At 39.9% G+C, this 13,913-nt stretch overlaps 1 protein-coding gene across 2 annotated transcripts in view; it reads right to left on the bottom strand.

Annotated features, from left to right (window-relative positions):
* The window catches only part of VPS41 (VPS41 subunit of HOPS complex), a 225,180-nt gene that overhangs the window by 49,390 nt on the left and 161,877 nt on the right, over positions 1–13,913 (bottom strand). For both annotated transcript variants that reach the window (XM_061414519.1, XM_061414520.1), the window contains exons 20-24: positions 12,091–12,132; positions 11,903–11,953; positions 6,948–7,085; positions 873–927; positions 96–236 (exon numbers count right to left, since the gene is read on the bottom strand). In XM_061414519.1, the coding sequence (XP_061270503.1) occupies positions 96–236; positions 873–927; positions 6,948–7,085; positions 11,903–11,953; positions 12,091–12,132 (427 nt within the window). The remainder of the gene's footprint in view (positions 1–95; positions 237–872; positions 928–6,947; positions 7,086–11,902; positions 11,954–12,090; positions 12,133–13,913) is intronic.

The following is a 13,913-nucleotide window of genomic DNA, read 5'->3' as shown; positions in this document are numbered from 1 at the left end:
TTTAACTCAGTGCATCTTGAGATGATTCTTACTCTAGACACAACTGGCTAAATGGAGAGAAAGAAGTTATGAAGGCAGATGGGTTTTCTACTTACGTGGTTTGTCAATGGAATATAAAATCAGATCTTCCCAGAGTTCTGCATCATCCTGCTCCTTGGCAAATTCAATTGCTTTATCAACATCATGCAATTCCTCCATGATCATCTTCAGGGCACTTCGGCTGTTACCCATTCGGCCTAGAACAATGTGAGAAACACGTTTAGGATAATTTAATTAAACATTTTAAGAGAAACCACATCTCACTTTGTTTACACAGTTTGATAGCCATGACAAAAAGTGTATTTCCTTATATGACAACTGTAACTTAGTAAAATAAATCCTAATTACTAGGTATTTACTTTGTACTGAGTATTCACTTAAGTGCTTCACATGAATTACTTCCTGTAATCACTATAATCTGAGGAAGTAGTTCTATTAATATTTCAATTTTATAAAAAAGGACAGACATGTTAGTCACTTGCCAAGATCATATAGCTACTAAATGGCAAATCTGGAATCTGAAACCAGGTCTCTCAGATTCTGACTTCCTTCTGATGAAAAGCAGAAAAAGAAAAAAAAACAAATTTCTCAACCCATCCACAATTTATTTTGATTTACACAATACTAATTATTATCTCAGTAGCATTTATTAAATAATGCTACCTTCTTTATTGAGCTATGAAGTCTCCTTCTCCAAATATTAAATTCTTATATAAAACAGGCTTTAACCTCTGTTACTTTGGTCTGAAACCTATGTCCATTCTTGGAAAATTTATATCACGTTGTCACCCCACTCTAGCTTATGGGGACCAAAATGAATCAAAGCTACTTACTGAGAAGATAAACCGTCTCTTCTACAAAGTTTCTCTGTTGACAGATCTCAAGAGCCTTCAAATAAAGCAAGGTAAAAATGTTATGTGTTATCATATAAAAACAAATATCTACAGTCACTTAAACATACAAGTTTGAAAGAATTTTCCAATGCCTCCCTTTAAAAACAAAGCAGAAGTAAATAAGCCTCTTTAAGTTTTGTTTGTAGCTGTCCAGATTTCCCTGAGAGGTGCTGGACTCCACACAATTTAACTGATAACATATTTGAGGCAGAACATTCCAGAGCAAAGGCAGAAAGCAAGATGCTGAAACAAAGGTTCTTCCCCACAAAGCTTTCTTTCTTTCTGCTACTTGAGGTTTCTTCATGGCACTGGTCTAAGCTCCAGGAAAGGACTACTGTTCACAGCTGTATGTTCCCTGTAAAGAGCAGTAAATAATTGCTGCATAAAGAATTAAACCCTGGGGTGGGAATATTTCTATTGCTGGCTTACTGGGTGTAGAAGAAAACTCTGTTCAAGGATCTGTCAAAAGTGGGAGGAAAACTGAAAAGATATGTGCACCCTAATGTCCATGCAGCACTATTTACAATAGTGAAGACATGGAAACAACCTGAATGTCCATCGCCAGATGAATGGATAAGCAAGATGTGGCACATATATACAATTGAACACTACTCAGCCATAAAAGGAACGAAACTGGTTATTTGTAGTGATCTGGATGAACCAAGAGTCTGTCATACAGAGTGAAGTCAGAGAAAAATATCTTATTAATGCATATATATATAGAATCTAGAAAAACTGTACACACTAACCTATTTGCAGGGCAGGTACAGAGATGCAGATGTAGAGAATGGACTGGTGGACATGGGGGTGAGGAGGGAAAGGGAGGGTGGGAAGAACTGGGACAGCAGCACTGACGTATATACACAATCGTGTAAATGAGCTAGCAGGAGGCTGCTGCAGAGCACAGGGATCTCAGCTTGGCGCTCTGTGATGACCTGGAGCGGGATGGTGATGATGGGGTGGGAAGGAGGCTCAAGAGGGAGCGGGTATACATACAGCTGACTCATATTACGGTACAGCAGAAACACTGTAATTGTACTCCATTTAAAAAAATAACACTTTAGAATTGGAATGAAACTAAGACAATGTTTTAGAGTTGTTTAGTAACTAAGTCATGTCCAACTCTTTCGGGACCCCATGGGCTGTAGCCCACCAGGCTCCTCTGTTCATGGGATTTCCCAGGCAGGAATACTGGAGTGGGCTGCCATTCCCTTCTCCAGGGGCTCTTGCTGGCGTGGATTCTTTACCATTGAGCCACCCGGTACACAATCATTTAAATGAGAAAACCTGAAGGCCACAATGAGCAAGAAACACCACTAATTTGATTATTCACACAATTCCTTTAAAAATTATGTAGCAGACAAAAATGGAAATATTGATCAGAGGAATAGGATAGAAAGCCCAGAGACAAATCCATGTACCTATGGTCACCTAATCTATCACAAAGAAGGCAAGAATATACAATGAAGAAAAGACAGTCTCTTCAATACGTGGTGCTGGGGAAACTGGACTGTTACATGTAAAAGAATGCAATTAAAACACTTCCCAATACCATACACAAAAATAAACTCAAAATGGATCAAAGACCTAAATGTAAGGCTGGACATTATAAAACTCTTAGAGGAAAAGATAGGATACTCTTTGATATAAATTGCAGCAAGATCTTTTCTGATCTACCTCTAACAGTAATAATGAAAATTAAAACAAAACAAATAGGACCTAGTTAAACTTAAATCTTTGCACAGCAAAGGGAACCATAAACAAAACAAAAAGACAACCCTCAGAATGGGAGAAAATATTTGCAAATGAAGCAACCCACAAGGTATTAATCTCCAAAATACACGAACAGCTCATGTAGCTCAACATCAGAAAACAACCCATTCAAAAAAATGAGGGGGAGCTAGAAACAGACATTTCACCAAAAAAGATATACAGATGGCCAACAACCACATGAAAGATGCTCAACATCATTCATATTAGAGGAATGCAAATCAAACTACAATGAGGTATCATCTCACATTGGTCAAATGGCCATCATCAAAAAATCTACAAACAATAAATGCTGGAAAGTGTGTGGAGAAAAGGGAACCCTCTTGCACTGCTGGTGGGAATGTAAATTGATACCATCACCATGGAGAACAGTGCGGCTGTTCCTCAAAAACTAAAAATAGAGCTACCATATGACCCACCAGTCCCACTCTTGGGCATATACCTGGAGAAAACCATAACTCAGAAAGATACATGCACCCTAATGTTCACTGCAGCTATTCACAACAGCCAGGACACAGAAACAAATGTCCATCAACAGAGGGCTGGATAAAGATATTACATATATACAATGAAATATTACTCAGTCATAAAAATGAAGGACACTGTGCCATTTGCAGAGATATAGACGGACCTAGGGAGTGTCATACAGAATGAAGTCAAAAAGAAAAAATGTCGTATTAACACTTATGTGTGGGATCTCAAAAATGATACACATGAACTTATTTGCAAAGCAGAAATAGACACACAGAGGTAGAGAACAAATGTATGGACACCAATGGGGGAAGGAGGTGGGATGAATTGGGAGACTGGGATTGACATTTCTATACAACTTACACTATGTATCAAATAGATAACCAATGAGAACCTACTTTATAGCACAGGGACCTCTACTCAGTACTCTGTGGTGACCTAAATGGGAAGGAAATCCAAAAAGAGGGGATATATGTATAACTGATTCACTTTGCTGCATAGCTTAAATCGACACAACATTGTAAAGCAACAATTCTCTAACAAAAATTTAAAAAGTGATGTGGTGAGATGCTCCCTAGTATCCGTTGTCCATTTCTTCTATAGTAGTAAGATTATAGGTGGTTGAGTGACTGCCCAGAACGAAAACCTCAAGGCCTCTCCGGTGGTAGGAGAGCTATGTGACCAGTATCCACCATGGGGATGAACCAGAAATGTGGGAGGGCAGCTTCTGGGTCTGAGAACACCCTGCTCTCTATCATCCATGGAAACATGGATGATACAGGAGACGCAGGAGACCTGGGTTTGATTCCTGGGTCAAGATCCTCTGGAGTAGGAAATGGCAACCCACTCCAGTATTCTTGCCTGGAAAATTCCATGGACAGAAGAGCCTGGCAGCCTACAGTCCATGGAGTCGCAAAGAGTTGGACACAACTGAGCACATACACAAAGCATAAAAGCATGTTTGCTTATTTTAGATTCTTGAATGTTCCCGAGCAATAGTGCTCCATCTAGAGGAAAAAGTAGCTAAACTAAGATTTTTAAAGCCAACAGGACATATATACATGCACGTGTGCAAAAAAGGAGAATAACAGAAAACAAGTGACAAGACAGAATAATAACAAAAATTGAGTAAAAAATGATGTAAAAATAACATTCAAATTTTTCCTTTCCTTATTTAATGTAAAGTAACAGTTAAAAATGTAGGGGTTAACTAATGGAAACTTTATCAGCCCTATCTACTGTATCAGTTTTACAATGATTTCTACATAGTCTTGACCCCATCATCTTTTATACAGTCTTATTTTTCTTTAAGGAAAATTAATAAACTATGCATCTCCTACTTTATTCCTCCAGATTCATATATACTGCCACCTTGTGAATGCAATTAGATATGAGAGTGACCATAAATTCAGGTATTAATGATAAAGCTAATATTTTGCTTTTAACTATTCTCGGCATAAGCAAATCAGATTTGCAAACATGAAAACTAGGACCTGATGACCACACCTGGAAATGACAGAAGAATGAACAGTTTAAAAACTGATGTCTCTCACAATTCTTGCAATATTGAGGAATATCTTTATTACTATTGCTGTTGCTGTTATTTTAATTAACTTTTTAAACCTGAAAAAAGTGATTCCTTACCACAGCGGAAAATATATGGGACCCAAAGTTAAGAGACTCAGGTTCTAAGGCTCAGCATGCTGTCTTATAGCTCTAGATTGGGGGGAAATCTACTTAGGTTTTTATGAGTCAGTAGTTTTTCTATGTTACAGGTAAACATAAAAGGAATTTGTTTCTAAGATGAAACACAGTGTGCACAGTTATTATTTCTAGGGAGAAAGGAATGAGATGCTACATGAATTAAAGTCAAGAAAATCTCCTTTAAGATGGCTTGAGGTACCTGAGCAAGGACTGTATATTTTTTGCAAATATACAGACTTCCCCAATGGAGTCTCAAGCAGAGATAATCTCTAATAAAGATGTCTCAAAGATCTTTAACATGAAAGCCTAATGACTTGATTATAGTGACATGTTTCAACCATTACTATCTCAAATCCATTTTGTTCCAAATTCTCTTTCCACTGAAAGTTATCTTAAAAAAAAAAAAAAAAAAAAAACTACTTCAAACATAATTATTCTCAGGTTTGTGTTGAATTCTCTTATATGCAATTGATTTTTCCCAGTAGCTCAGAGAGAAAAATTCCAAAGGGCCCACACAATGCTCCAGGTGAGTTCTTTGTATTAGAAATATCATGTGTGGAGATGAGAATTTCTGATGCTGCCTTTGTGGTCAGAGCAGTGTGCTTTCCATTGAACACTGCTGGACTGGAAAACTGTAAACCAAATGGGTTGAAAGCATGTTCCAGACACGGACATACTGGAATCCACGTGGAACCTCTGTACAGTGTTCAGTGAAGGGGAAGAAGGATGCCTGGGTGGGTGCTAATCACCCTCGTGTGTGGGGCTCTGGCTGAGGAGTCAACAGGACAAGGCCAGGTCTGCCTGGAAACATGTTTCCTTCAAAGTGAGGCACAAACACAGGGGCACAGTTCAAAGATTAAGATTCTCCCTCTTTTTCTAGATTATAGATTCAGAAGTGAGAAAAGAGAGGAACGTTTGCTTTTCTAAGATGATGTGTTTCCAAATTTATTCTTGAGAAAAAGCCTTAGGGCCCAAACATAAACTGTTAATGTTTTTCATAAACTAATATGCAGGCAAGATTTTTTTTTAATTGTAGATTCAGAAAATCCATTGAGCTGAAACTGGTTCACAGTAAATTCAACACATTTGAAGTTAATCATCACGGGCTGAAGAAGCAACTAGAAAAGCTGTGACTGCACAAAAATTGCGTGTTGTCAAGTCAACTTCTTAGTAAGTGTCTCTTACGGGTCAAATACTTTGTTTTGTTGCTACATATGGCTGATGGTAGAAAGTACTTGCTCTCTGGCCATCTGAATTTAGGAAGATATGTGTAGATGGTAGAGAGCATTGCAGATGGTGTGAAGAACCATGGAAACAAAACTGAGGGTCTTCAGTCACCCAGTTTCTAGTACACACATGGTGAGTATTGTAGTTTATTTTGAAACAGCAAGCTCATAACACTTACTAGTTCATTCATTCACCTAACGAGAACCTCGTAGATATCAATTTATTCATTCATTCAACTGGCATGCAATAACATTAAGTGTCTAATGTGTGGCTGGCTACTGAGTTTATGAGAATCAGTGAAACAAACTCCTTTTCCTTGAAGAACTTATAGGATGGTGGGAGAGACTAGAAACTGTAGTTATAACTACAGTTAACTACATTATAACTAAAATGGAATTGAGTGTGACAGAGAAATAGAAAAGTACATCATGTGGGTATTTAAAGCACACAGGGTGCAGGACTGAAGTTATGTATCAACTTGGAGTCCTGACTGGGGCAGCTGCCTCTGGCTTTGAGTGGTCCATGTCCCTCTCCCAGGCTGACTTTGCTGGTAAATGCATCAGACTCTGGACAGTGTTTTATGGTTGATAGAGTCCTAGACCCTAGATGAGACCTTTATCCCAGTTAAACCTGGCTTAGAGATACTTGAGGTCCTTACCAAAATCTGATCTGATAGGACCACCCATTGTGATAGAATGCCTGGCAAAACCTCGTGCCTGAAGAGCCAGTCTTTCCCTTGAACGAGGATGGACGAGCAGAGACAGAAGACTAGAAGAACCCAGAGCTTATCAACAATGACAACTCTCACCTTGCAGCTTTTGAGCCGGGGCATCTGGGACTCACCTTTTCAAGGGGGCAATGGATACTGTCTCGGAGAAATGGAAGCAAGTTGGGTCGGTCGAATTCAGCATAAAGGCTGATCTGCTTCTCATGGTAGCGCTGTCCCTTATGGTGGTCTCTTTTGAAAAGCTTATGCAGATACTAAAAAGATCAAAGGAACAAATGAGGGGTATTAAAATAGGGAAGTGATACCTGTTCAACATTGCTATTTTCAGCCACAGACAGGCTGGTGGAAAAGCAGTTTTTGGGAAAAATCTCTAGGTGAAGGGGAAGTGGAAAGGAGACACCTTGGCAAGAGTAATGAGGTGCTGGTCCTTCCTAGGATGGCCCCGAGTGACCTGTTTCTGCCTCTTACCAACCACGTGGCCCTGGGCAGGTCACTAACCTCTCTGTGACTGAGTTTCTTTATCGGCAAAAATCTTCAGTTGTGAGGACTGAATGAGTTACCATTTGTAAATCACTCAGAACCATACCTGGCTTGTAATAGGCACTGCAGAAATATTAATGACAGGATCTGTTAATATTCTCACCATCATCTGCTTCACCTCAGAAGTAAAAAGCTTGATGAGTGTTTCTAGATTGTAAAAATTCTCATCCTTTATATAAAAGGGGGTAGAATCATGGAGCAAGAACATGTTCTCAAAAATGACTCCAGTAGAAAGTGCTAAATTAATTCTCATATTTTCTAAATCTCCTCTCCTGAAGTTTTACTGAGATCTGTGTTTGCCATGAAATGCTGCCTCCACTGGGGACCTCAAAAAGTGAAAAAAATCAAGAAGAGTCAGGTGTTTTGAACCCATTTTCATAGCTGATTTCTTTTTCTGACTGTCTGAAAAAGTTAATGAACCTTCAAGGGAGTGAGTGATTCACTTTCAACTAGGAGTAGTAGCAAAGTTATCAATATATTGCACAGAAGTCAGAAATCAATATTCAATGTTTCAGAGATCAGATCAGTCGCTCAGTCGTGTCCGACTATTTGCGACCCCATGAATCACAGCACGCCAGGCCTCCCTGTCCATCCCAACTCCCGGAGTTCACTCAGACTCACGTCCATCCAGTCAGTGATGCCATCCAGCCATCTCATCCTCTGTCGTTCCCTTCTCCTCCTTCCCTCAATCCCTCCCAGCATCAGAGTCTTTTCCAATGCATCAACTCTTCGCATGAGGTGGCCAAAGTACTGGAGTTGCAGCTTTAGCATCATTCCCTCCAAAGAAATCCCAGGGCTGATCTCCTTCAGAATGCACTGGTTGGATCTCTTTGCAGTCCAAGGGACTCTCAAGAGTCTTCTCCAACACTACAGTTCAAAAGCATCAATTCTTGGGTGCTCAGCCTTCTTCACAGTCCAACTCTCACATCCATACATGACCACAGGAAAAACCATAGCCTTGACTAGACGAACCTTTCTTGGCAAAGTAATGTCTCTGCTTTTCAATATGCTATCTAGGTTGGTCATAACTTTCCCTCCAAGGAGTAAGTGTCTTTTAATTTCATGGCTGCAGTCACCATCTGTAGTGATTTTGGAGCCCAGAAAAATAAAGTCTGACACTGTTTCCACTGTTTGCCCATCTATTTCCCATGAAGTGGTGGGACTGGATGCCACGATCTTCGTTTTCTGAATGTTGAGCTTTAAGCCAACTTTTTCACTCTCCACTTTCACTTTCATCAAGAGGCTTTTGAGTTCCTCTTCACTTTCTGCCATATGGGTGCTGTCATCTGCATATCTGAGGTTATTGATATTTCTCCCGGCAATCTTGATTCCAGCTTGTGTTTCTTCCAGTCCAGCGTTTCTCATGATGTACTCTGCATATAAGTTAAATAAACAGGGTGACAATATACAGCCTTGATGAACTCCTTTTCCTATTTGGAACCAGTCTGTTGTTCCATGTCCAGTTTTAACTGTTGCTTCCTGACCTGCATACAAATTTCTCAAGAGGCAGATCAGGTGGTCTGGTATTCCCATCTCTTTCAGAATTTTCCACAGTTTATTGTGATCCACACAGTCAAAGGCTTTGGCATAGTCAATAAAGCAGAAATAGATGTTTTTCTGGAACTCTCTTGCTTTTTCTATGATCCAGTGGATATTGGCAATTTGATCTCTGGTTCCTCTGCCTTTTCTAAAACCAGCCTGAACATCAGGAATTCATGGTTCACATATTGCTGAAGCCTGGCTTGGAGAATTTTGAGCATTACTTTACTAGCGTGTGAGATGACTGCAATTGTGTGGTAGTTTGAGCATTCTTTGGCATTGCCTTTCTTTGGGATTGGAATGAAAACTGACCTTTTCCAGTCCTGTGGCCACTGCTGAGTTTTCCAAATTTGCTGGCATATTGAGTGCAGCACTTTCACAGCATCAGCTTTCAGGATTTGGAATAGTTCAACTGGAATTCCATCACCTCCACTAGCTTTGTTCGTAGTGATGCTTTCTAAGCCCCACTTGACTTCACATTCCAGGATGTCTGGCTCTAGGTCAGTGATCACACCATCGTGATTATCTGGGTCATGAAGATCTTTTTGTACAGTTCTTCTGTGTATTCTTGTCATCTCTTCTTAATATCTTCTGCTTCTGTTAGGTCCATACCATTTCTGTCCTTTATCGAGCTCATCTTTGCATGAAATGTTCCTTTGGTATCTCTGATTTTCTTGAAGAGATCCCTAGTCTTTCCCATTCTGTTGTTTTCCTCTATTTCTTTGCATTGATCACTAAAGAAGGCTTTCTTATCTCTTCTTGCTATTCTTTGGAACTCTGCATTCAGATGCTTATATCTTTCCTTTTCTCCTTTGCTTTTCGCTTCTCTTCTTTTCACAGCTATTTGTAAGGCCTCCCCAGACTGCCATTTTGCTTTTTTGCATTTCTTTTCTATGGGAATGGTCTTGATCCCTGTCTCCTGTACAATGTCACGAACCTCATTCCGTAGTTCATCAGGCACTCTATCTATCAGATCTAGGCCCTTACATCTATTTCTCACTTCCACTGTATAATCATAAGGGATTTGATTTAGGTCATACCTGAATGGTCTAGTGGTTTTCCCTACTTTCTTCAATGTTTAGTTCATGTTAAATGGACACAAACACCCTGGAACCCACCTGAGGTGGGACGACTTCATCACACCAAGTGCATCAGTGCATCTGCCCCCTTGATTGGATTGATTCCTCAACACAGAGCATGAGCCTGCCCTGAAGTTGTGACCGGGAATGAAGTTGCCGGAGCCTGACACTTGCTGTCGTATATGGTCACTAAATAAGCCTAACCAGGACACAAGCACACTGAGAACCCCCTCCTTGGGTTAACCGCTCCCTCTCTCAGGCAAGAACTGGGGGAGGCCGAGAGAAGTCCCTGCTCTGATGAAGACTCCAGCCACTCCACTGGCATGGCGTCAGTGTAAGAACTCACACACTGCGGTTTCCCAGAGGTGCACATGGATTAAGAAGGTTCTGTCACATCTTTGGGGCAAATGTATAGAGACATCACTTTGCCTGACAGAGACGATGGGCCCCTTCCGTGTGAGCGCCGCCACCGTTCTACCACTGCCCTACTGACGCTGTCACTTGGTACCTGCCGCCTGTAGTCCTGTCTCACGGCTGAAGGAAGCCAGAAATCACTGCTTTGCAAACAAATTCCATGATGACCCGCACAGAGGTACCTTGCTTCGGTAAGCAGATAATCTGGCGATTTTCAGTCATAAACAACAGAGCAAAAAGCATTCAGAAAACCACTGAGCAAACAAAGGGACAACTTCCCCCCAAGTCACTTCACTTTCCTATACTGGAGTCTTCAAAAGCTTCAGTGCATGAAACTGACTTATAAATGCTCTATTTCCTAACGCTCCTCCCGGGGTGCAAAGAGGTGCGCACAGACACAACAGTCTTATATGATGCTCACAGGCCTACTGGGAACAACCCCTATTTTCACTGAAGACTTCTCTGGCATCATTTTGAAAGGATATAGAAAAACATCTCTTCCTGTTTTGCTCCCATGATGACAGCAATGCAGAGAATCAAAGGAGCCCCCCAACAGAAGAAATCTAGAGTAATGGGCCCAATGGCACCACCACACGACCACATAAGAGAAGAAGGCACAGGCTCTGTCAAAAAATGAGGCTTGATCTGTGAGTGTTCTGTGTGGTCCTGGACATGGAACAGCTGTGTGGTGTTTCCTTAACAGGAAAACTTGGTATCTTTGGTGTAGAGTCAGGGAACTGGCTTGGCTGTAATTGATGCCATAATTATATTGAATGGTAACTAGAGAAGTGTGGACAAAGAACACTACCTGCCATTTGTAAATAATGAATGTTGCCCACCATCAACCCCATAAAGCCCCTGCAGCCAACCCAACAGTGCACCCTGAGGGGAAGTCAGCTTGGAGAAAAACACACTCTGGCCCTGGACAGTTAAGATGCATATCTAAGGGATGATTTCAATGAGCCCAGAGTCTACCATCTTCTTATACAAAGGAAGGCACTAAAATCAGTAACTTGAGATGTTTGTTTTCTGTGTCTGTGGTTAGCAATACTCTTATGATACTTCACTATATTTTTGTGTTTTTTCCCCCAGCAAAAACTGCTGTACATCCTGGCTCCCCTGATCTGTTTGGAACAGTCCCTTAGCGCTATCTAAGAGGCTGCTCTCCCAGGCTATAGTTCTTTGTATGTGCTCAATAACACATAATTCTCAACTTTCAGGGTGTGTGTTTTTTTTTCTTCAATTGACAGAAGGAAGTTGTTTACTCCTAGGCATAGTTTGATAATACAAAAATGTGATAACTTTTTTTTTTAATCACAATTCAATTTTGAGTCAAAGTTAAAGTTCCTGATCTGTTATTAATTCCTAGTCTGGATTCTGATCATCTGCTGCATAATAACAATTACAGAATATCACTCCAGTCTTCTCAAACCAACACTGGAAGGTGACTTGCTGCTCTATTCAATCAAAGGGCAAAAGAGAAGGACTGTCATGCTCACCACATGCTGCAACTCTGGTCTGTCTTCTAATTCTTCCACTACTTTTTTAATCTATAGGAAAAAAAAATTAAATGTAGAGTTATGAGGATACAAATACAGCTGTGAAATTATCTCATAAACATCTCTCTTCTTTATGGTGATAGTGGTCTCAGACACTCATCTGTTTCAATACATATAAAGGCACTCACTGAAATTTTATCTTCATTGTCCAGAAGCATGTCAACAGCTTTCTGCAATATGAAAAAATACCCAGTCACTGAAATTTGCCACAGAAAAAGAGAACACAGAACATAATGTGTTATATATGGTATCACCATGAAAGGCAGAGGGCCTGTTTTACATGGATTAGAGGGTTCTTAGCTTTAGAACGGTTCTTGAGATATTTCTAAATGTATTTTAAAATTTGTTTCACTCTGCGGTCTCCGTGTTTCGCATACAACATAAAATGATGCTGTGCTACAACTCACAATACAAAGCATTTATATTCCCAGTATTACAAAAAAGAGCTTTCTTTCTGGCCACGTGAATATTGATGGAGTCCCTTTACAGATTCCACAGATAAAAGGAGCTGGTCTTATGTGGAGAAGAGGATAAGACACAGAAGGGGGAAAAAAAAAAGACACCTGAAGCTTCATAACAGTATAAAGCTTATGGATTTACAGAATTGAGTTTAGCCACCTTTATCATTCATGAAACACAAGTTAGTGTTTGTAACAAGAGGCGGTGGGAAGACAACCCACCAGACTAAGCCTCATACAGAGTCCCTGGGTCTTGTTCTTGACTCTGTTACATTGCCTACCTGTCTGCTGAATTTTTTTTCTGAAACATTAGGATGTTGGAAGAGATTACCCTTAAGTTATTTTCTAATTAGAAAGTTACGTGATTCCTTGAGTTCATGCTCTTGAATAGCAATGAATTTGAACTCATTCATCTTTTGTCTACAGCTTCATATGCAAAATAAGCTCTTGAGATACATGAAGGGTGGGTCAGTCATAAGGGGAGACTGGCTATGGGAAAATTAATTTCTATATAAGTTGCTCATCCCCTTAATCATCTTCTGCCAGAGAAGCAGAATCTCTGCACCTGAACTTCCTAGGAACTGCACTATTTTTAAATTTGTACTCCCTAAGGACTTAAGAATGAAAAATGGGCTAAAAGCATCTTTCAGAAAAAGTAGATTTAGCTTCTATTTAAATTATGTTTAAGTGTGTGAAGTCTAATACACAGCACGTAATAGATATATAATATAGCACATAATACCCCTAGATACAGTAAAATAAAATTTTAAAAAGTTCAAGTAACCTTTTTGGAACCTTAAGTGTTCTACTCTTTGATTTATCTAAAATTTCAACTTTTCGAGTAACAGCTACTGTATTTTATGAAACTCTTTCTTTTCATCACTAGCACTTGGCATTAACTTTCTTTTTTAAAATACATACAATTTCTATCACTTTACAAGACCCACTGTGAGATGTGGAGGCTGGGTGCCCTCATCAGACAGAAGTGAAAGTGTTAGTTGCTTAGTCGTGTCTGATTCTTTGTGACCCCAAGGACTGTAGCCCTCCAGGGTCCTTTGTCCGTGGAATTCTCCAGGTAAGAATAATGGAGTGGGTGGCCATTCCATTCTCCAGGGGATCTTCCTGATCAAGGAATCAAACCCAAGTCTCCAGCATTGCAGGCAGATTCTTTACCATCTGAAGTCTTTACCACCAGGGAAGTCATTAGACAAACATCCCACTATTCAAATGCACTTTATTATCTTCTTTTTTATCTTTTTGTCATCTGAGACCAATGGAAACTCCACATGCTAAAGCTGTGAATGCCAAAGAATAAAAGTGCCACAAACAGACCAGAACAGTTTACTTACAGCTTGAATTCTGGGACATACAATTAAGAGGATTGAATGAGCTAAAGCATATGGCTAGTTTCTCTGTTCCTATGAATTACAATGACCTGTTTTACTAAAAAACAAAAAATTACTTCACATACACACAACTTTAAAAGTTCCACA

This window comes from Bos javanicus, chromosome 4 (assembly GCF_032452875.1).
Source record: "Bos javanicus breed banteng chromosome 4, ARS-OSU_banteng_1.0, whole genome shotgun sequence".
NCBI classification, from domain to species: Eukaryota; Metazoa; Chordata; class Mammalia; order Artiodactyla; family Bovidae; genus Bos; species Bos javanicus.
Note: the sequence above shows the minus strand (reverse complement) of the source record. Positions and strands in the feature narration are given on the sequence as shown.